The 24,677-nt window shown below is 39.3% G+C and overlaps 1 protein-coding gene and 1 pseudogene across 4 annotated transcripts in view; both read right to left on the bottom strand.

The window, feature by feature from the left end:
• Positions 1–2,421: 2,421 nt before the first annotated feature.
• The window catches only part of GK5 (glycerol kinase 5), a 91,064-nt gene continuing 68,808 nt past the window's right edge, over positions 2,422–24,677 (bottom strand). For all 4 annotated transcript variants that reach the window (XM_019753590.2, XM_074334064.1, XM_074334071.1 and 1 more), the window contains 4 exons: positions 18,066–18,169; positions 17,365–17,424; positions 10,217–10,350; positions 2,422–6,808 (listed from right to left, as the gene is read on the bottom strand). In XM_019753590.2, the coding sequence (XP_019609149.1) occupies positions 6,663–6,808; positions 10,217–10,350; positions 17,365–17,424; positions 18,066–18,169 (444 nt within the window). In that variant the 3' untranslated portion in view covers positions 2,422–6,662. The remainder of the gene's footprint in view (positions 6,809–10,216; positions 10,351–17,364; positions 17,425–18,065; positions 18,170–24,677) is intronic.
• Positions 18,187–21,878, bottom strand: LOC109459249 (60 kDa heat shock protein, mitochondrial; annotated as a pseudogene).

Here is a 24,677-nt window from a genome sequence, read left to right as displayed (position 1 = left end):
TATCAGTCCACCATCATGGATGAGGGAGGTCGGGAGGTGGGTTCATGGTCTGCTGATTTGCCTTCTTGCTAGTAATGGTGCTAGTCCTCTGCTACCACCCTGCTGTGCCATTTCTCTACCTACCTAGTTCAGCAGCAATTGGTGCTGGCTACTCAGGCTGGAAAGTTGCTTCTGCCCCTCTGGCCCTCCAGTGTGCCATGTGAGAGCTGCAATTCAACTCCTTCCCTGCTATCATGTCTGCTGGGACTGCAGTGGGCCCTGCACTGTGTCTGTGGGTCCCGTTTCTGTCCTTCACCCGTCTCTCCTGCTCCTTCTGATATGCCCACCTTGACACGTGGATCTCTCAGATGCGTTTGTGTGTCGAGCAGGGAATCCTATATTGAATTATAATTGTCAAACGTTGTAACTTCAAGGGGCGGTACCAAGGGGCCTTCTCATTCCATCGTGATGCCTATGTAACCCCAGATTTAGGGTTGTTAGTGGTAATGTTAGGGTTAAGTTTTAGTATTAGGTTTACAGTTAGGGTCAGGGTTAAGGTTATGGTTAGGGTTTAGGGCTAAGGTTAAGTTTTAGGTAAGTGTTAGTGTAAGAATTAAGTTTATAGTTTTGGCTGTGTTCAGATTTACAATTAGGTTTAGGGTTAGGGCTAGATTTGGGGTTTGGTTTAGTGTTAGTGGTAGGGTTAGAGTTAGTGTAAGTTTGAGTGTTAGGTTTAGATTTTGTATTAGGGTTAGGGTTATGCTTCAGTGTTAATTTTGAAGTTAGGGTTAGTATCAGGGTTAACATTACAATTAGAGTTTAGGTTTAGTATTACCGTGTTTCTCCAAAAATAAGACCTAACTGGTGTTGCCACGCAGCAGCCTACTTGTCTGTCCCCTCGTACCTGCCCCCAAAGAAAGGAGAGTCTGTGAGACGGATTCTTTCAGGGACTTTGCTACACCTTTGTGTTTGCACCTTATGTCTCCATTTGGCCCCAGAAAGATGGCTGGTCAGCCAATGACGAGTAAGATTCCCCACGGGGGGGGGGGAGGACAACTCAAGCCAGGTGCAGTCAAGTGGGGGCCAACAGGAGAACCCATGGGGTTCATAGAGGTGGGCACGGACCCCACATTCCCCCAACTAAGGAAAGCCTCTGCCTCTGTGGCTGCATTCCTTCCCACAGCCTGCAGGGAAAGAGATTCTATGAAGTGCTCTCCATCAATTCATATGCATATAGGTTTTGTCCCTCGGGGAAGTACAGACCTCCTGAGACTTAAGGTTCAGCTGCCTGCAGGGAAGGGTGATTGGCTTGAATCAGTTTCCTATTATAATGTGTGGGATTCACAGATCTTGAGATTGACAAGCTTAATCTCCTTTGCTTCCCCACCTAACTAATAAAAGCTAATACTCAGGCCCGATTAGGGTCCCAGACCTTGAGGCTGCAGGTCCCTTGGCCCCGCTTACACTCTATTCACGGCTACTGTCTTTCTTAACCCTGTGCCGCCCTCCTGGCTCCCCACAACCCTCGTCATGCGGGACGTGACAACCGGAAAATAAGCCCTACCATGATTTTTCAGGATGACATCCCCTGAACATAAGCCCTAATTCATCTTTTGGAGCAAAACTTTATATAAGACCCGGTCTTATTTTCAGATTAACACCGTAGGGTTAGGTTAGCGTTCATAATAGGATTATGGTTAGTATTGTGATTTGGTTTAGAATTGGGGTTGGATTTTATGTTGAGAGATTAGGGTTAGTGTTAGTATAGGCTTGGAATTAGGGTTATGGTTAGGATTTACGGTAGGATAGGTTTATGGTTACAGTTATTAGTTTTAGAGGTAAATTTAGGATTACGGTTTTTATTTAGTTTTAGGATTTTTTATAGTTAGGTCAGGGTTATAGCTTGGTTTACGTTTAGGGCGAGGGTAAGAATTAGGATTAGGAGGTTGGTTTAAGCTTAAATTTAGAGTTAGGGTTAGGATTTTAGTTAGGTTTAGGGTCAAGTTTAGTTTTAGGATTAGGTTTAGTGTTAAGAGTTAGGGTTTAAGTTCAGGGTTAAATATTTTGATTAGTTTTAGGTTTAAGGTTAAAGTTATGGTTAGAATTTAGGGTTGGGAATTGTGTTACGGGTAGTATTAAACATAAGGTTAGGGTTATGTTTCAAGTTTTGTTTATGGTTAGGGTTAATGTTAAGATTAGGTTTAGAATTAGGGTGTGGGTTAGGGTTAAATTTAGGGTTAATTAGGGTAAGGGTTAGAGTTAGGATTACAGCTATGTTAAATTTAAGGTTACAGCTAGGTTTAAGGTTTGAGTTAGTGTTAGGGTTACTTTTAGGGTTATATTTACATGTCAGATACTGGTTAGGATGTAGAGAAACTGGATCACTCATACATTGCTGGTGGGAATGTGAAGTGGTATAGCTGCTCTGGAAAATTTTGGCAGTTTCTTATAACAATATGGTTTATTTAAATTGGAATTTTCATATGATTTATTTTGTAAATAATATAGCTATCTGTACAGACATAGCCATTTTTATTTTAATAAGCCAAATTTATAGTAAAGGGGGGAAAGATAGCAGAAATAAAGTAACAGAGAATTTCAGAAATGATTCTATAGGTTCCTGCTTCTATTATTCCCACGTCCAAGATCATTCCTCTAGGTGCAAGGATCCCATGGGAATAGTGACAAGATAGTGACTTATAATAGATGCTGGTGCCCAAATACTTATGGCTATGAGAGTCCAAAACTTATATATAAAACAATGTAATTCTGGATCACCTATTTGACCACTTTGGGGTTATCCATTTTGATTGATTTGAATCAGATGACCTGGCTTTGTATATGAAAGATGCTTCTGAGACTATTACTAGATTGGTCTAGGGTGTATCTGGGGTTTTTAATTCTAATTCAGAACCATGATTTATATTTCCCCAAGGGATTCAGAATCCCTTGGGGGTAGATTCTAGCCTTCTAGGCTATCTCTGTGGTGACTATAGAACCACTTCAAGTCAAAGAACCTGAGGGTCCAGCTATGTCTCCCCTCAAAAAATTTTGAAGTTCTTGCCAAACTTGTGAGCTAGATTATTTTTAATTAAAGACTTGTCTCCAGTATAAAAGTGCCTTGCAGAAGGGGCTGTTTCTTAAGTTTCTTTCCTCTAACACCAGAGTGTCTGACGTTCTGAAAATTTAATGTTAGTCATCTGCGTTCAAATACACAAAACTTGTGAAAAGAAAGACTTCAATTTTAGCTTAGAAAGTTAATATAACTATATTTATGGATGTGTATCTCTACACATATACATATGTCATATTTAGAAATTTTAAATAAACAGATTCTAGCTATCATAACTAAGTGGTCCTTCTTAGTCCAACAAAACATATTTTACTTGCGACAAATATAAGCTGCTCCCATCAACAAGGAAAAAATGTATGTGCAAAAAGTTACCATTGTAAACATAAAGTAAGAATTCATCTCACAAATGAAGGCACAGAGTTAAGTTCTGTGGAAGTAGACATGGTTTCTCCTTTCAGGGAGCTTCCAGTTTGGTGGAGGCTTGAACAGAGGCACGTAAGAGAGGGATCACCACCTTCAGTCAGAGACAAAAAGGAAGCAAATGGCAGATAAAACCAAAGATGGGCTGCAGACTACATTAACCCCGTACTGAAGTCATGAGCCCACTCAGTAACACCACAGGGGATGCAGGGTGGTGGTGGGTAGATAAAAACAGCAGAAGACAATTATAACGTGACTTTTTTTTTTTACCTCATTAACCAGCAAAGTAAAATCCCTATTTATTTTAGTATACAACCACTTCCTTTTGCTAGCATCCATTTCCTAAGGTAAAATAAGCCAGAAAGAAAGAGAGTATGTTAGACACTACATTCACTGAGTCTTCAGTTTTCTCCTAACAGTCTGTATCAGTTCTCACGTGGGGGGTGATTTTGCCTCCCAGGGGACATGTGGCAATGTCTGGAGACATTTTTGACTATCACAACTCAGGGGATGCTGACAGCAGCCACAGGCAGAGGTAAGGATTGCTAAATATCCCATAGTGCACAAAACAGCACCCTAAAACAAAGAATTATCTGTCCCCAAATGTCAATAAAGCTGAGATTGAGAAACCACGTCTTGGTTGGATATGGAAAGAAGAACTGCACAATGCTACAGCACAAAAGCACTCAGTGCCACTTTCAGGACTGTGGAGGAGCATTCTCCTCCTTGGTAAGACAGCTACAGACTTCCTAAAAATGTAAGGTAGCTCCATAATGGGAAAAATAAGACGTGATGAGAAAGATTGGCACAGAATTTAAAAAAAAAAAAAAACACTTTAAATATTAGCATACAAATGAAAAATGAACTTGACAGATGGACAATTTTTTTGCTCAATTGATTTTGATTATCAACTGTTTCTACAACCACAAAAGCAAACGTGGTCACCTTTCTGATTTAGGTTAAATCTGACAAAAGATTTACTAAACTACGTCAACAAAAACACCCTGAAATATTAAAAATAAAAGAGTAACTTCTAAACTAACAAAAAAATTAGCCACTGATTTTTGAGATGTTCAACTCCAATAACAGGTATTCAGAGTTACTTCCCCACATTATCTGAAAGACCTGAAAGCCTTTATTTTGTGGTTTTATGATGAGAAAGAAAAATGTGAAAAGAGATGAACTAATAAACGTTTAGTTATTAATAATATTGTAATTCAGTATATTCTAATACAAAAAGACAGAATTATTTCCTATGACACAGAGCCACTGAGAAACAGATCCTATAAGAAACAGAAAAACGAAAAAGCAGCTTTCAAATGATTTTGGTAATAGAGCTTTTAACTGGCCACTAAGCTTTGTAAAAGGCCATTAAAAACACAAAGAATGAAAAGAAGAATATTATCTACATAATGGGATTTGACTTATTACAGTAAACAAAACACTTCGACATAACAAAAATATTTCCAAATCTTAATTAATGGAGTTAATATAAGTATGGTGTCAGGTGGGTACTAGACTTTTCAGGGGCAGCACTTTGTAAGTTATGTAAATGTCTAACCACTATGCTGTACAGCTGAAACTAATATACTATTGAATGTCAACTGTAACTGAAAAATTAAAATTAAAAAAATTAATGGAATGATACTATATACATTTGCTATAATGACTCCATCAAAAAATTTAATCATTTTAAGACGACAAAGTTCAAAGAGACGGAATTAGTAGAAATGCAATTTGACCCCTAATTCTATCAAATCCAACTGTCTCTGAAATAGATATATATGACAGCAACAACAAAATTCCCTGTAACAGTCATTTCTTTCATTATATAACAGCTACCTCTGTAACAGGACTTTATGTGATAAAACCTGACCAAGAGGGAAGTAAATTCATTATTGCTGCAAATGTAAAAGGAACCTAGCCCAAATGTGAGAAGGGGCAAATAACCTGAGAACAGGTCGGAAGGTGGCAATTTTACACCTAGATTTAAGTGGCCTAAAGCTACTCACAACTCTTACTCCTCTACAATGTTTCTACGGAGCAAGTTTGCGAAGGGAGACTGTCCCTACCCCAGTCTGTGGCTCTATGGCTCAGCAGCCCTCCGGGAATCAGTAGCATGGATACCCTCCCCTCAGCTCTGCCAGGTACCCACTGCACATATCTCATATGGATGAATAGAGTGGATGAAAATTAAAAAGATACCTGGACAAGTTAAAATACACCAATGAAGACAATTCTTAAGTCACTGGTAAATTAAGGAACTTTCTTCAAATTAAGCTCTGTCAATTAGGCACTTAATAAAAACAAATGACATTTATGTAAGCAACTAAGAAAGATAAGAACAGAAGAAAGGCAAGATTTACATTTACTACCTACATTTTGTAAAAAATGGGATGTTATACTTTAGCCAAAGGTTTTTGAAAGAAATGGTATTTGAGAAGGAAAATACAACATTTTCTTGTTCCTTATAAATCAATACCCTTTTTAGTTTCATTAACTAAAATTATTTTTTTCAGTATTTTTCAGTACATAAGTAACGCTTAGATTTGGGTGGAGTGAAGAAAAATTAAGGCAGTGTCTTTAAGCCCAATAAAGGAAAGAACTGACTAACTAATTAGCCTATCTGAGAGGGACATTGGAGCTCATACGTGGATGTAACATTGAACAATTATGGCTTTAAATATAAAATACTAATGTTTCAGAATTCCAAATTTCCTCAGTTATTCTTCCTTTTTAGCTGTATGGACTTTGAATAGTCCTCTTAATTTTAAATAATTAAACAAATAATTTCACATAATTTTGGAACAGCATGTGAAGGGTGCTAGGCCCAGAACTGTCGATTTGGATAGTAAACAATTATGTTCACATGTTCAATTGACCAGGGATTGAAAAAAAGGAAGACCCATAACTGTCAAAATATGGTTGCTAACGCCCTTTGGAATTTGCTACAAAAGATATAAAGTTTTGAGGTGTTGCTGCCTGACACCCCTACCAAGGTTTGGGTAAACATAAATGAGAGTTTAAAAATTGTTTGTTTTTTCAAAAAAGCAATGCTTTTCCTCTCACGTTGCAAAGCTCATTTTAAATCTTCTTCTCTCAGTGGTCATCATATCAGTATCCCTGAGCTTTGTCCCATCTGTCCGTCACATCAGCCAGCCATCTGTGGTCTCGGTCACTCCATTCAGTGCTACGTCTTGTACCAATTCATGGAGCGTTTCACTGCTTTGACCCAGTTTTCCATACTCATTTCATACTCGTGCCATTTCTTCTGTGGCTTGAAAACTGTTTCACTTTGCCTCAGTTTCTTTAGTTCCTCTTTGTCAGTCCAAAACCCTAGAGATGAAAACATTATTCTCAAATTTTAAGGCAAATGAGTCCATAAAGTTTATCTACAAACCTATGTGAATTAGTACAAAGGTAAACAATTATTATTTTAAAACACAATCCAAAATATTTTGTTGCTTTTCAGTTTTGTTAGATTGACTATCCCTAGGAATAAATACACCAGGATTTTTAAATCTTTTGGTTTCTAACTATCAGCTTTATTTATGTGTAGCAGGGCACCAAATCATTTCTAGAACAACCACACCGTGTCATCATCTAATTTCATGACTTGCTATTAAGAAAAAAAAGTAAGAAACAGTATTATTTGCTTTTCTACAATTAAAAAAACAAAGATAAATTAAGATTTTTGTCATGTATCTTGACGTAAGAGGCAACTCCCTAGGATATGCCTAAAATTCAAAGTAGAGAATTAATGTATTATATAGTTTCTTTTTCGAACTGTTCCATTTCATACAAGTTAAATTCCTGTTCAAGGCAATATTAGAGTTCTGGCACACATTGATTGTTCTTTACAAAGAGGATCATGTGACATAATAATAAGCAGCAAGAAAACACATGCATGACTATGAGCACAAACAGCCTGACATGGTACAGGTGTCTTGTTAACAAACTTGGTCCACCTCACCGACTCTGAAGTGCTAACACAGTTGACAAACCTTCATGAAGTACATTTTCTCTTACCAATGAAGCTGACACATAAAATTCTCTCTTCTGAAATTTTCTGTCAGGTCACATTCTTCCTACTTACAAAGTTGCATTTTAGACTTTCTATATTTAAAGATAATTTATAGAAGTTTTAAAGAGACTAAAAATAGTTTTAATTAGTATACTATAGTTAGATAAATCTAGTCATAAATTTAAACACGTTCTTAAAATCCTTATTTCCAAAATTTATTATTTACAATAAGCCATACATATTTTTATAAGTGATTTTATTAAATATACATTGAATAGACACAGTTTCTAAGTGAATTTTGAAAATACAGAGGATATGCATAGACTTCAGGCCCCAAATTTTTGAAAGAGAAGGGGTCCAACCAGAAATCTCAGCTTTCCTGAGATGGTAAAACTGCTGCCCTGTACTTGGTAAAGTATCTCTGTATTAAAAGGATTTGAAATTAAATATAGATATAATGAAGTAGATAAAACTCTAGCCACTATGTTATGTGTGTGAATAATCTGCATGTGTTTGTTATTTAAAATATTTTCAATGTTCAAAGGAATCTGACATTTTAGTCTTATGAGGTAAAAAGTGAAGAATTTGATTAACCTTATAAATAATATTAGACTTTTTATGAGAATTTGATTTACCGTAATTATAAGCATAATTTATTTAATTTGCAAGAGTTGTTTAAGTCCTTGAGAAGATTTTCCTTGTTACAGGTCTAAGTTTACTCAGTCAGGCATGTGAAATTATTTTGAACAATCAACCGTATTAAATTTTTTTTTAAAAAAAGATTTTATTGGGGAAGGGGAACAGGACTTTATTGGGGAACAGTGTGTACTTCCAGTACTTTTTTTCCAAGTCAAGTTGTTGTCCTTTTAATCCCAGTTGTGGAGGGCGCAGCTCAGCTTCAGGTCCAATTGCTGTAGCCAGCCACAGGGGGCGCAGCCCACCATCCCTTGCGGGAGTCGAACCAGCAACTTTGTGGCAACTTTGTGGCAACCGGTTGGTTGAGAGGACGTGCTCCAACCAACCGAGCCATCCGGGAGCTCCATATTAAATTTTTAAGGGTTGAAATATGTAAAGAATTAAATTTGTAAAAGGCAATGATTATTTAAGGGAAAGTTATTTTCTTCAGCTTGAATTACTCAAACATCAATCAAAGAACAAATGAAAGTGACTGTATTAATTTTATTCAAAATTAACAGATTTTTAGAATAAAGTTGGACTTACCAAGATTTCATGGTTTTGGGATTTGTAACTTCGTTATAAAATATCTTGTTTTGCACAAACACTCTTCCTTTCCATAAAGGAGCACATTAAAATACTCGCAGTGTCCAAGGTGCCACCCGCTTCTTAGGGAGGCCCCAACTGGCCTCCGCACATTCTTTACCCCTCCCAATTATCCTTTCACTAATTGCCAAAGTGATCTGTCCAAATGTACATGTGTCCATCTCCCTCCCCTGCTTCAAATTCTTCAGTGGCTCTCCAAGGCCTTGACAATCAAGTCCAAACTCCCGGGTATGAGGAACCCACCACACCTGGATTCTGTGTACCTGCCCAGCCTCCCCTCTTGCTCTCCTGGCATCAGCTCTCACCATAATGGGCCAGTACGTTTGCAGGAACTGCTTTCTCGGTTGGACAACTCACCTATTATCCTCTCCTTATCTAGCTGTCTGCTAACCCCTTCAGAACTGAGCTTTGTCTCCTCTGGGAAGCCTACACCATTAGCATAATACTATAGCTGTTTCCTGGGTTTTCACACCAGTTTAATAATTGGTTGACTTGTCTAATGGCTCCCATCAGAGACTCCCAGAGCAGAGACTATCATTTAAACTCTTTATTCCCACCAGTGACCATCCTGTAGCAGGTGCTCCACAAATGTTCAATAAATAAAAGAATGGAATTGTTTCTAATGCCAAAGATAAGCCTATCTACTCAGAAACTTTGTCCAGACTCCTTGCCTTGCTAAAGACTAAAGCAGTTGAGAATTAACTGCCCTCACCTCATACTTCTGACTGTAGGAGTGAAGTAAGGATGGGAGAGGTGCAGTAAGACCCACCCATGAAGGCACAACCAGGAGTTATTTTGTGAGTAATGTGCACATATGTATGGAGCTTAATGGACACCAAGGCTTTCCAAACCCTCTCTAGGGTTTTGCAATTTGGGAGGAGAAATGCTATCTGTAACAAATAGTTTGCGGGGCGGACGGGTGGCTCAGTTGGTTAGAGCACGAGCTCTGGGCAACGGGGCTGCCGGTTTGATTCCTATATGGGCCAGCGAGCTGCACCCTCTGCAACTAGAATGAAGTACAGCTCCTGGGTGGCTAGATGGCTCAGTTGGTTGGAGCATGGGCTCTTAGCCACAAGGTTGCCGGTTTGACTCCTTGACTCCCTCAAGGGATGGTGGGCTGCACCCCCTGCAACTAAGAACATGGCACCTTGAGCTGAACTGCCGCTGAGCTCCCAGATGGCTCATTTGGTTGGAGTGCGGGCTCTCAACCACAGGTTGCAGGTTCGACTCCCGCAAGGAATGTGGGGCTGCATCCCCTGCAACTAACAGTGCCTTCCACAACTAAGATTGAAAGGACAACAACTTGACTTGCAAAAGTCCTGGAAGTACACACTGTTCCCCAATAAAGTCCTGTCCCACTTCCCCAATAAAATCTTTAAAAAAAAAAAAAGAAATAGGTTGCAAGACAGACAGCTCATTTTTATCAAATCCATACATACCAACAGCAAGACCAGCTAGAGAAGCTGCACCTAGGCATGACATATCAAGGTGGACGGGTCTGTCTATAGTCTCATTAATCAGGTCTGAAGTCATCTGCATGACAAAACTGTTCTTACAAACTCCTCCATCTGCCCTGTGGGGAGAAGCAAGATATTTGAGATAAAGTACTGCAACAAAAGCATACAAATATTAATAATTCTTTTTAAAATAGACACGTATTTTTCAGATCCTTGATTTTATTTTTTAAGTTTAAGTTTTTAATTCCAAGATTGTATCACTTAGCATTGACCTGAAGATAGAGGATCTTACTAGATAATCTTGAAACATTTTTCCTGATTCCTGCCATCAGATTTCCCACTTGCCCAGTTTGTCCTGGGACTAGTTCAAAATAGGCCAAGAGAACTAAGCCAACACAAAAATTCATTTGGACATTCTCGCAAAGAAAATTGCATGCTCTTATGCCAAGAGGATAGATAGCCACACAGCCAAACACGAGATATTAAATCTTATTACACACATGGGTACTAAGATCCTCCCAAATTCCCAATTTATTCTATTCTCCATAAGTCTAAAATCAGCTTTTCTTTACTCTCAAAATTCCTATGACAAAGAATTTTGCTGCAAGGCAGCTAGGTTTAAGTTCCTTTTGAAATTCTAAATAACCATAATGATGAAAATCCTGGACATCACAAAATGGCGGCATGAGGTGAGCATCTAGAAATCTACCCTGGAATTTACAAAAAATGGAACAACTGTTAACTCCACAAAGGACTCCTTGCACAGCAGACAGGCAAGACGAAGAGGCCCACTACTGAATTCACCTAAAGGTGGGCAAATTGTGCGACTGTGGGAGGAGGGAAGGGAGAAGTGTGGAGACAGGGCCACAGGATGCAGGACGCAGACCTGGCTCAGTGCTCCGAGCTCGCTGCTTCCCGGAACCACCGCAGATGCGGGACAGGGAAGAACTCGGACTGCTAGGGCTCCACTTATGGCCCACAGGGCAGAGGGGACAGCATATAACACGGCTGAACCCAATGCTCACGGCAGAGACCTCGGAGCAAAGATTGAGGGAAGAAGGCTGAAAACGGTGGTTTAAGCCCTCACTGCCAAGCAGAGAACGGAAGCCTTAGGCACTGAGACTAGCCGCCCCCTCCCTCCCCTCCCAGAGCTTGCCCTGCCCCCACCTGCCCAGCGCTAGAAGAGGAACAGTAGCAGCGTCAAATCAAAAGAAAAGAATATTTGCAGTTCTGAGAACTGTGGACCATAGACACAGATTCGCAGCCCAACTAGTTCCGGCAAAGGGGAGGGAACTGTGGAAGGAGGACTGGCTGTGGTGGTGGTCGCCGCCATTGCTCTGGGCCACCTCTCACAACTCACCTCACCCCTGTCCCCACCTATCCTGGCGGATCCCTGCAGGAGGAAACAGAGCTGCTGAAACACACGGGCTCTGAATCTGGTGCAGAAAGAGTTTTGGAAATTCAGAAGCTCTCTGCATCCCCACAGGGACATGGTGCCCTATGACCAGGCGAACTGTTAACAGAGGAGAAGCCTGCATTCCAGGGAATCCCCCCATTGTGTGAGAAGCCAGAACAGTGCAGAGAAAACATAACACTGCAGTGTGAGAGAGAATAAAAGGCTGCAGTTGGAAAGAAAATAAAACATTCTACCAACATCTACTGGAAAACAGAAGAAAGACCTTTTCCTATCAACCTGTTGCAGAACCTACTCCTGTAGGGTCTAGGAAGAGAAATAATAAATCATTAATTGCCATGAATAACCAAGGCAAGAAAACAGCTCAGAAAGAAAAGTCTCCAGAAAATAAACTTAAAGATATGGAAATATGTGAATTAAATGACAGAATTCAAGATTGCAGTTTTTAAAAAACTCAATGAAATATATTGTGAGAAAACACAGAAAGGCAATTTAATGAACTCAGAAAAACAATCAAAGAACAAAATGAACATTTAATAAAAGACTGAAATTTTAAAAAGAACCAAATAGAATTTCTGGAGATTAAAAACTCAATAAAAAAAATGAAGAATGAAGAATCAATGAGACACAGCTTAGACAGTAGAGTTGACCAAGTGGAGGAAAGAATCAGTGACATCAAAGATAGAAATCTGAAAATGACACGGATGGAAGAAGAGACTTGAGACTTAAATCAAAGAATGCTACAAGAACTTTCTGACTCCATCAGAAACAGCAATATAAGAATAATGGGCATACCAGAAGGAGAAGAAAGAGAGAAGGTAACAGAGAGTATATTCAAAGAATAGTCAATGAGAACTTCCCAAACTTGTAGAAAGAACTGGATTCTCAAATCCAAGAAGCAAATAGAACACCAAATTACCTCAACCCCAACAGGCCTTCTCTAAGGCACATTGTATTGAAGCTCTCAAAAATCAACAATAAAGAAACAATCCTCAATGCACCCAGGGAAAGAAGATGGTAACCTACAATGGAAAACCTATTAGAATATCATCAGATTTTTCAGCAGAAACTCTACAAGCCAGAGGGAGTGGAACCAAATATTCAAACTATTGAAAGAGGGAAATTATGAGCCAAGAATAATATATCCAGCAAAGACATCCTTTAGATACGAAGGAAGAATAAAGACCTTTCCAGACATACAGAAGCTGATGGAATTTCCTAATACACGACCTGAACTACAAGAAACACTGAAGGAGGTTATCCGACCAGCGTCAACAGGGATAATTTGTGGCAACCAAAATATAAAAAGGGGGAAGAGTACAGGTCTGAACAGGAATATGGAAATAGAAAGTAAGCATGCTGAAGAAAATGGAATACTCTAAATATCAAACTTTCTTTTACATAAACTTAATGGTAACTACTCAAAAAAACAAGAAAACAAAAAACCCAGAATTGAAATATATAATGTAAAAAAAGAAGAAACAGAGGGAAACATCATAGAATACCAACACACAGAAGTAACAGACAACAACAAAAAGGCAAAGAAACAATGGAGACACAGGCTTACCAGAAAACTAAAGAAAGAATGAGAGGAAATCCTTACATATCAATGATCACCCTAAATGTAAATGGACTGAACTCACAAATAAAAAGGCACAGTGTAGCAGATTGGATCAACCATATGCTGTCTCCAAGAGACACATCTCAGCTACAAGGACAAACATAGACTCAAAGTGAAACGGTGGAAATTGACACTTCAAGAAATGGTATCCAAAGAAAATCAGGTGTAACCATACTGATATCAGATGAAACAGACTTCAGGATAAAAAAGGTATCAAGAGACAAAGATGGACATTTCATAATGATAAAGGGCACTATACAACAAGAAAACAATATTTATGCCCCCAATCAGGGAGCTCTGAAATATACCAAGCAACTACTAACAGAACTAAAGGGAGAAATTGCCCAACACAATTATACGAGGGGACCTAAATACATCATTGACAGCTATGGATAGATCATACAAACAGAAAATAAATAAAGAAATAGCAGCTGACACATTAGATGAAATGGACATAACTGGCATTTATAGAGCACTTCATCCTAAAACCTCAGACTATAGAGTTTTTTTCTAGTGTACATGGAACATTCTCAAGATTAGATCACATATTGGGACATAAAATTAGCCTCAGCAAATTTAAGAAGATTGAAATCATACCAAGCATATTCTCTGATCACAAGGCTTTGAAACTGTATATCAACTACAAAAGAAAGCAGCAAAAACACAAATATGTGGAGAGTAAATAACATACTTTTAAAGAATGGCCGGGTCAAAGAAGAAATAAGACGAGAGATCAAAAGATACATAGAAACAAATGAGAATGAAAATACATCCTACCAAAATTTTTGAGATGCAGCGAAAGCAGTTTCAAAAGGGAAATTTATATCATTACAGGCCTATCTCAAGAAACAAGAAAAATCCCAAATAAATAACCTCACGTTACACCTTAAAGAACTAGAAAAAGAAGAACAAATGAAACACAAGGTCAGCAGAAGAAAGGAAATAATAAAAATCAGAGCAGAACTAAATGAAATAGAGAACAAAAAGATAACAGAACAAAATTAAAGTGACAAAGAACTGGTTCTTTGAAAAGACTAATAAAATTGACAACTCTTGGCTAGACTCACTAACATAAATAAAGACACTAACAAACAAAATCAGAAATGAAAGAGGGGAAGTTATCACAGATGCCACAGAAATACAAAGGATCATCCAAGAATACTATGAAGGACTATATGCCACCACATTCAATAACCTAGAAGAAATGGGCAGGTTTTTAGAAACATATAGCCTTCCTAGGCTGAATCATGAAGAACTGGAAAATCTAAATAGACCATCAGTAAGAAAATTGAATCAGTCATCCAAAACCTTCACAAAAACAAAAGTCCTGGACCAGATGGCTTCACTAGTGAATTCTACCAAACCTTCAAAGAGGATCTAATACCAGTCCTACTCAAATGCTTCCAAAAAAATTCAAGAAGAGACAGTACTACCTAACTCATTTTATGAGGCCAACACTACCATGATACCAAAACTTGGTAAGGACAACACAAAAAAAGAAAGCTAATGGACCAATATCTCTGATGAATACAGACGCAAAACTCCTAAACAAAATTCTAGCAAATCAAATACAACAATGTATTAAAAAGATTATTCATCACAACCAAGTGGGGTTCATCCCCGGAGCACAAGGATGGTTCAACATCTGCAAATCCATCAATATGATACATCACATAAACAAAATAAACGACAAAAATCATATGATTACATCAATTGATGCAGAAAAAGCATTTGACAAGATACAACATCCATTTATGATTAAAACACTTAATAAAATAGGTATAGAAGGAAAACACCTTAAAATAATAAAGGCCATATATGACAAACCCTCAGCTAATCTCATAATTAATGGTGAAAAACTGAAGTCTTTTGCTCTACATTCAGGAACATGACAGGGCTGTCCCCCATCACCTCTGCTTTTCAACATAGTGTTGGAAGTCCTTGCCAGAGCACTCAGGCAAGACAAAGAAATAAAAGGCATCCAAATTGGGAATGAAGAAGTTAAATTATCACTCTTTGCAGATGACATGATGCTATATATAGAAAACCCTAAAGACTCCACCAAAAAACTATTAGAAACAATCAACGAATACAGTAAAGTTGCCGGCTACAAAATCAACGTACAAAAGTCCATTGCATTCCTATATACTAACAATGAAATCTCAGAAAAAGAAATACAAAAACCAATTCCTTTTGCAATTGCAGCAAAAAGAATAAAATACCTAGGAATAAACTTAACCGAGGATGTGAAAGACCTATATGCTGAAAACTATAAGACATTTTTAAAAGAAATTGAAGAAGACACAAAGAAATGGAAAGACATTCCATGCTCATGGATTGGAAGAATCAACATACTTGAAATGGCCATATGACCCAAAGCGATATACAGATTTAATGTAATCCCCATCAAAATTCCAATGATATTTTTTAAAGAAATAGAACAGAAAATCATCAGATTTGTTCGGACCCACAAAAGACCCCGAATAGCCAAAGCAGTCCTAAGAAAAAAGAACAATACTGGAGGTATCACACTCCCTGACTTTAGCTTGTACTACAGGGCTACAATAATCAAAACAGCATGGTATTGGCAGAAAAACAGACACATAGACCAATGGAATAGAATTGAGAGCCCAGAAATAAAACCACATAAATATGGACAGATAATTTTTGACAAAGAAGCAAAAAACATACAATGGAGAAAAGACAGCCTCTTTAATAAATGGTGATGGCAGAGTTGGAAAGCCACGTGCAAAAGAATGAAACTGGACTGCTATCTGTCACCATGTACCAAAATTAATTCAAAATGGATCAAGGACTTAAGCATAAGACCTGAAACAATAAACTGCATAGAAGATAACACAGGTACTAAACTTATAGACCTTGGGTTCAAAGAGCATTTTATGAATTTGACTCCAAAGGCAAGGGAAGTAAAAGCTAAAATAAATGAATGGGACTATATGAAACTTAAAATCTTCTGCACAGCAAAAGAAACCATCAGAGGCAACCAATTGATTGGGAGAAGATTTTTGCAAACAGTGCCTCTGATAAGGGGCTAATATCCAAAATATACAAGGAACTCATACAACGCAACAACAACAAAAAAACAAACAACCCAGTTGAAAAATGGGCAGAGGCCCTGATGAGACATTTCTCCAAAGAGGACATACAAATGGCAAATAGACATACGAAAAATGCTCACGTCACTAATCATCAGAGAAATGCAAATAAAAACCACAATGAGATATCACCTCACCCCAGTCAGAATGGCTATCATCAACAAGATAAATAGTAACAAGTGTTGGAGAGGCTGTGGAGAAAAAGGAACCCTCATACACTGCTGGTGGGAATGCATATTGGTGCAGCCGCTATGGAAGGCAGTGTGGAGGTTCCTCAAAAAATTATGAATAGAATTACCATATGGCCCAGCAATCCCTCTCCTGGGTATCTATCCAAAAAATCTGAAAACATTTAGAGATAAAGACACGTGCGCTCCAATATTCATTGCAGCTTTGTTTACGGTGGCCAAGACATGGAAACCACCAAAATGTCCTTCGATAGATGAATGGATAAAGAAGTTGTGGTATATATACACAATGGAATACTATTCAGTGGTAAGAAAAGATGAAATAGGACTATTTGTGACAACATGGATGGATCTTGAGAGTGTAATGCTGAGCGAAATAAGTCAGACAGAAAAAGTAGAGAACCATATGATTTCACTGATATGTGGTATATAAACTAAAAACAAGAAAAGAACAAGACAAACAAATGAGAAACAAAAACTCATAGACACAGACAATAGTTTAGGGTTACCAGAGGGTAAAGGGGAGAGGGGATCAGGGCTCTAGAAGAGGGTAAACAGGGTCAAATATATAGTGATGGAAGGAGAACTGATTCTGGGTGGTGAACACACAATGTGAGATATAGATAATGTATTACAGAATTGTGCACGGAAATCTAGGTAACTTTACTAACAATTGTTGCCCCAATAAACTTTAATTCAAAGAGAGAGAGAGAGAAAAAAGAAAATCCTAATAGCAGCTACCACTTACTTCTAATTTCTTATTAAATCCATTAGAAACAAAGTTTACATACCGGATTTTTGTTATAGGAATATGGATTTCCTTCTGCATCACCTCATATAACTGTTTGTTTCTAGTTTAAAGAAGAAAATAACTATTTAAAGGAAATTGAAATCATAGTAATTCTCTATTTTTCCCTACCTAGAAGAATTTATTTACAGATTTATAAACTATGCAAACAATATTAAAGACATTTATTATGCTAACTGGAAGTTGATAATAGATGCTCAAATAACAAGAGGCTCAGGGCCTTGTGATTTTCACCTTGAAACAAACGGAAAACTTTATTTTAATCATAAAATGTTCCATAGTCATGAGAGCCACATTCTTAATTTTAATAAGATATGCCTGCACCATAACAAAAAACACAGGAAAATATACATAAAAATAATTTTGATGATTCAATCTTTTAATAGAACAAAAGCATTACTAGTTAGGATTCTCCTTCATGAATAAGGATACAAAAACCCTTGAGAGTCTAAATTTTGAATTTTTTATGCTTAGGAAATTGGATATTTAAAAAAGTCACTCAATTTTCAGATATCAAAAAAGAAATGCTAAAAAAATTAGCGATAAGAAGATTATGTCATATACAATATGAACTAAACTAAGGGACAAACCCTTGGTTAAAATTAAGAAATTTCCAGTTTAGTAAAATAAAAGGAAACGGCAAAACTGCAAAGGGAGGGAGGGTTTTAGGGCATACTTTGGTACCTGAAAGCTATCGACTCCAAAATTGCTCGTACAAGGTGGTATTTACTGGTGGAAGGCTTCAAACCCATAAAAGAGGCACATGCATAGGGGTCATTTAATGGAGCCTAAAGTAGGAGAAAGTAAGAACATATTGTTATTGTTCTAAATTATACCTATAGACTTGAAGTCATATTGTACAAAAAACATGACCATGTTAGAAAAAAATGCCTATTAGAGTTAAGTAGTTTTAAAATAAATGATAGCCCCCAAATTATGTTAACTGTTACAATGACTTTTTAATAGGACTTAAGCAAGGTTGAGTCACTGGTGTTGGGACTTAGCTGGACCTCCTGTTTGAACTCATACCAAGAAAAGGGCCTGAACACAGAGCAACAAATTATTAAAGGTCTAGCTTTATAAATGAGGAAAATGAAAAGCAATCCTACTATTCCTCCCTTTCTCCAACTGTAAAGTTTTTACACTAAAGTTGTTTACTAAGTAGAGTGGCTTTTTAAGGATATACGAGCAAGTTAGACTTAAGATAAAGAACAATAATGCAAAAAATGTGTTTTTCAGTGTCATAACTTACACCCAATACACTGTCAGACATTTAAGCTAAGCTCTTCTATTTCTTTTTTTTTAACTACAAAACAAATTTTTTATTATACAAAGGTTGTCACATAATTGGATATTTTTCTACTTTGTACACAATTATTCTTTCTCTCCACAGAAAGGCTGCTTCATAATTTCTCATCAGGTGATGACAAGCACTAAATCCTGATTTTAACAGAATAATAGTAAAAATGCCTCAGTGATTTAAGTTGAAAGCACTACGTTGGTACATGGCTCTTGCACTTAAGTCATCAGGAATGTACAAATGTCTTTTTATTCAAAAATACAAAATAAATTATCTGTAGGCATGGACAATGACAGCAATAAACCCTTACATGTTGTCAACTGAAACCAGTAACTGATGGTTATAGTGATTTTCTTAAACACCAGCCAGCCTTTTCTCCCGTCATTTCCTTCAGCTGACTCCTCTGAAGTTATAGGTGAGGAGCGCTGCCTTGAGCTTCCTCTCACAGTTCCCGTTAATAATGGTAAAGCACTGCTCTAGGAATTAGAACACGCCACCTCCCGTACCGTCTCCCATTCCTCCCATTCTGCCCATTCCAGGGTCTTTTTTAGGAATTTCTATGACTACAACTTCTGCTGTAGTTAACAGAGAGGCCACTCCAGAAGCATTCAATAAAGCAGTTCTCACAACCTTAGTTGGATCAATGATTCCTTTTTCCCCCATATTCACAAAATCTCCAAGCACAGCGTCATAACCAACTTCTGAGGAACTCCGCATAATTTTCTCAACTATCAATGATCCCTCAACGCCCGCATTCTTAGCAATGGTCATTGCAGGAATTTTGAGTGTCTTTTAAAATAATTTCTTTACCAATTTTTTGATCTTCATTAGCTGGAGTTAACGAGCCCGAGGCTGGAATGCACCGAAGAACGGCACGACCCTCTCCGAGAACGACACCTTCCTCAGCAGCAGCTGGTGTGGCACTGAGGGCATCTGTGACTGTCATCTTTTCATTCTCTTCAGCATCACTAGTCCCACCAACCTTCAGCACAGCTACTCCCTCTGAGAGTTCTGCCAGACGTTCATTTAGTTTTTCCTTTTCATATTCACTAGTTGTGATATCTAACTGCTCAAGGATTTCTTGAATACGTTTTTCAATCTGAGCCTTGTCACCTTTTCCCTTCAAGAGCATGGCATCATCTTTGGTCACAATGACCTCTCCAACTTCTCCTAAGTCATGAGGCTGAACATCTTCAAGGTTTAGAGTCAATCCTTCTCCAAACACTGCACCACCAGCAGCGATAGCCATGTCTTTACGCTGGTTCTTTCTATTGTCACCCAAACCTGGAGCTTTGACTGCTACAACCTGAAGACCAACTTGTAGCCTGTTCAAAATGAGTGTACTAGCCACCTGCCATTAATATCTCCCCCAGTTATGACCAAGCGCTTATAGTGAGCATTGGCAATTTCAGGAGCAGGTACAATGGACTGGACACTAGAAATGTTCTTTTCACTCAATAGAACATAGGCAACTTGGGATTCACACTGCTGACCTCTCATTGTGTTAGTAAAGTATGGAGAAATATAACCTCGATCAAACTCTATCCTTCAATAATTTCTAATTCATCATTCAGTGTTTTTCCATCCTTTACTGTGATGACACCCTTTCTTCCAAACTTTTTCATTGCATCAGAAATAATATTGCCAATTTCTTTGTCTCCATTTGCAGAAATCATAGTAACCTGAGCAATTTCTTCAGGGGTTGTCACCGGTGTAGACTGCTTCTTAAGTTCAGCAATTACAACATCAACAGCTAACATCACACCTGTCCTGATTTCCACTGGATTAGCACCTTTACTAACCTTCTCAAAGCCTTCCTTGGCAAGACAGCGTGCCAGTAAAGGAGCAGCTGTGATGCCATCCCCAGCCTCTTCATCTGTATTATTGACAACATCCTGAACCAGTTTAGTGCCATGTTTATATTTATCTTCTAAGTCAATTGACTTTGCAATGGTCACACCATCTTTTGTAACTTTGGGATTCCCCCAACTCTGTTCAATAATCACTGTCCTTCCCTTTGGCCCCATAGTAACGGCTACAGCATTGGCTAAAAGGTCTACACCTTGAAGCATTAAGGCTCGGGCACCTGCAACAAACTTTACATCTTTGGCATACGCCCAAGTGAGACGAGGTGCCAGTGCCCTGGACGCTGGCCTAATCTGGCGAAGGACTTCGTGTAATCGAAGCGTTTCTGCAGGGCAGCAGCAGGCTGTGTGAGCGGCAAGGCAAGCCATCGGCGGCGAGTGAGGGACACAGTACCAAGCTCTTCTATTTCTTAACTTAATAGTCTTATTGCCTAATATGAGAAATGACCCAACCTAACATCTGTTTTTTCAAAAGAGCCAAAATCTTGAGCTGGAGGTATGTATTCATCGGATGAAATCTGTATTCATCTTTGCAACCCCAGAAATCCAAGACAATTCTGGGACACAAAGATGAGAAAACAAAGATTCCTGCCAGAGTGTGCAGTCTCATGGAGAAGCAGACAGAACAGTTCCAACACACCTAGGATTGTGACAGAGGGACATGCCAGTGCTGTCAGGAAACGATGGTCCTCAAGAAAAGCACCTTCTAGCTTTGGGGCCTGGATACATTATCTCTTTACCTGGAAAACTTTCTACCACCTCTTTTTCTGGTTAATCTTATTCCCCCTTCAAATCTTGGATAAGCTTTGGGAAAGCTTCTGACCCCAGGGACTACCGTGTTTCCCCGAAAATAAGACTGGGTCTTATATTAAGGGCTGCTCCAAAAGACGCATTAGGGCTTATGTTCAGGGGATGTCATCCTGAAAAATCATGCTAGGGCTTCTTTTCCAGTTAGGTTTTATTTTCAGGGGAACATGGTTGATCAGGTTCCCCATTCTATGTTTTTAGGGAGCCCTCAAACTTCCCATCATATCATGTGCCACAGTTCATAATCGTGTATATTTGTGTGATTGTTGAAACTACACTTGGCACTGTAGATGGCCCCTCACAGGGGATCAATATACATTTATTGATCAACACACATTTATTGAATCAATGAACAATCAATACTTTTCCTAATTACTTAACAGAAGAAATTCTACATTGCATCTAATCTTTACTATAGCTATGATTTTCCTCCTATTCTGAATTTATCCTGATAATTTTCAAATTCATTAATACCTTTTGGTGATTCACTCAGTAAAAGCTGATTTATACAGTAAAGCTGGTCTATATTAGGTGGTATAATACTATAAAATAAAGATCGGTCAGATTCTGACAGTTCATTTAGTCCCTAGTACGCTATTTTTTTTTTGCGTAAAAATTACTTCTTATAATATACCACATAAAATACTAGTATGAATGACCTGAAATCACTTTTGTACGAATAGCTACGAACACAATTTACTATTAGTAATAGGCCAATTGGTGGGGTAATAAATTCCACAGAAACCTAAAAGTATCGATAGGTTACAACATCCCTGCATTAGTATCCAAGTGAGTCTCTCTTTGGGGTGATGTGGTAGGAAAAGCTCTGGGAAGGTCCCTTTCAGGGCCTGGTCACACCTTGCCAGGGCAGACAGCCCCCAGGCACACTTCCAGTCTGTCACTGCCAATCCCATCAGGGAGCCTCTCAGACCACCAACCACCTGGGACAGCCGGCCCCAGCAAAGCTGTTTGGCGTCCTGAGCAGAACTAGCAGACTTCTGCCCATGCGCACACTGCTCTACGTGCCCCAGCCAGCCTCTGTCACCACTGGGATCTCAGTCTAACTGGATGGGGACTTGCAGGATGGTTACTGTGAACATGCCTCTTGTCTAGACCCTAGAAGCACATTCCTTGGGCACCTACTGCCCATTTCTGTCGTCATACTATTTTACATTTCTCCATGAAATAATATGGCAGAGTAATTATAACTCGGACTCTGGAGTCAGGATGCCTGGGTCCTAAAGTCAGCTGCCACTGGCTGTGTGAGGTGGGCAAGGGATTTACAGCTCTAAGTCTCATGTTTCCTCACCTGCGGAATGGGTGAGTGTCTTCTATCTTAGCGAGTCACTGAGGAGTAAATGGGGTAATGCATGTGAAGAATCGAGGACAATGCCTGACACACAGTAAGAACTCACGGGTTAGCTACCACCACAGTTTTTATTTTATCATTTCTTACCAAAACACTTCTCACTGCTACTGACCTTTTCATAACCCTTTCACTGCGCCTTCTGAATGCTTCCTTCTATCGTAAATAAATTCATCTGACCCTTAACCAATTCTGAGAAGTTCCCTCCACTTATCTGTAGTTGTTAGAAGAAAGCTGGCTCTGTGCTGGGAGAATGGCTTCAGCCGTAGCTGGTCAGTGGAGGTTCCTGAGGCTTCCTCACCACAGGGGCCAAAGGACCCTGTAGTAAGTAGCCTCTAGGCCACTGCGCAGCTCCTGCTGGCAGACACCTCCCTCCCTCCCGCCCGCATCATGCTGCTGTCACCAGAGATGGCATGCACAGTGCTTGCCAGCCACATCCCCTTCTAAGGAAACTGCCTGAGTCCACGGGCCCTGCTTCTAAAACAGCCATGTCTCGTGTCCTCGTCCCATGGCCACCGCCACAACTGTGAGGAGTGAGCACAACTGGCTCAAAGTCTATCCAAAGCTTCAAAAAACAAGGCAGTCCAGTCGAATTCCCTCCCCTGTAAATCTGAACTGGAAACACTGAGGGAAAAACGACCAACAGGAACAAAAGGATGAAAGTAAAGGGATGCATAAGGTGGAAGAAGGTTGTGTGTATGTCCCAACTGTGAAGAAGCAGAAAGTGTAAGGGAAACACGACAAACAGTAAGTGGAGGTTATGAGGAAGAACAACACACAGCAAACTGGGGATGACAAGGGGAAGGCAGAGCCACAAAGCTCACCAAAAATGTGTGGGGTCCTCTCATTCCCGTCCCAGTCCCCCGGTGTCCGTGAACACGCAGCGCCCCTCAGGCAGCATGGCAAGCTGTTTTCTTACACGGGTCATGACCCTCACCCTCTGATGACCAGCACATGGTGCACGGTCCTGCCCGCACCATTACTGCCACCATCAGTGACGTGAGCATCAGCAGACAACCACTGATTCTTGCCTCTGACAGCTGTCACGGACACTTTAGTGCCCCCCGCCTCATACCACAGGTCCGGCTGCATCAACAGATGCTACCTCATGAACTGCCCGATGCCTCCCCCCACCCCTTCTGCCATTTCCTGAAGGGGCTGCCCGAGATGTCCTCACTCGTCTCTAGTTTCTCCAATGTCCCGTCTCAGCAGACGCCCTTGAGAAATGGAGGCTATTAGGAGCCTTTACTATCCTGGCCCCCTTTGTCTATGGCTGTCCCAATATCCTAACATTAAAGACGGTATTGCAGACACTTGTCCCTTCTCTCCTCCCATTCCCCTAGTCTTCATTTTCTCTAGTTGTCACATAGGCAACTTACAGGTGATCTCCCGCTATTCTCCAAACAGCTTAGCATCAACACACTATAGTCGTCTGAATTAACTTTTGGTTTCCACTTTCATTTAACATCGGGGAATATTCGGTCAGCAGGCCTCCCTCACCCCTCCTGACCCCAACATATTTCCAGGCTGTGATGATGGTGGGACAGGGACATTTTCTTACCCACATGAAATTTAAAGCCACATCTGTGATGGTTTTCTCTAATCTTTTGGGATTCAGCAACACTTTGTTTTTTTATTATAAATTTTATATTATTTTTACAGGTATACGAACGGATGAAGATGGAGAGTGACACACAGAGTTGCCCAGATACAGTCACCATCAGTTTTTGAAACAGGAAGAAACCATCATGACCCTGCTAAATCGTGTTCCCAGCTAAACAACTGTTCATCTGACCTTCCTCCTTAAGCCTCCGTCACAAAAATGTTCTTTCCCTGTCCATTAGGGATGCTATTCAGTTACCTCACAGCATCCTGAAGAGGACACAATGCCATCTCTATATGTAGTTTACAAACTTCAGGATACAGTATGTAGAAGAAAATTATTACAGGTATTAAAA

The sequence above is a fragment of the Rhinolophus sinicus genome, linkage group LG01, assembly GCF_036562045.2.
Source record: "Rhinolophus sinicus isolate RSC01 linkage group LG01, ASM3656204v1, whole genome shotgun sequence".
Classification (NCBI taxonomy): Eukaryota; Metazoa; Chordata; class Mammalia; order Chiroptera; family Rhinolophidae; genus Rhinolophus; species Rhinolophus sinicus.
This window is presented reverse-complemented; position numbering and strand designations above follow the sequence as displayed.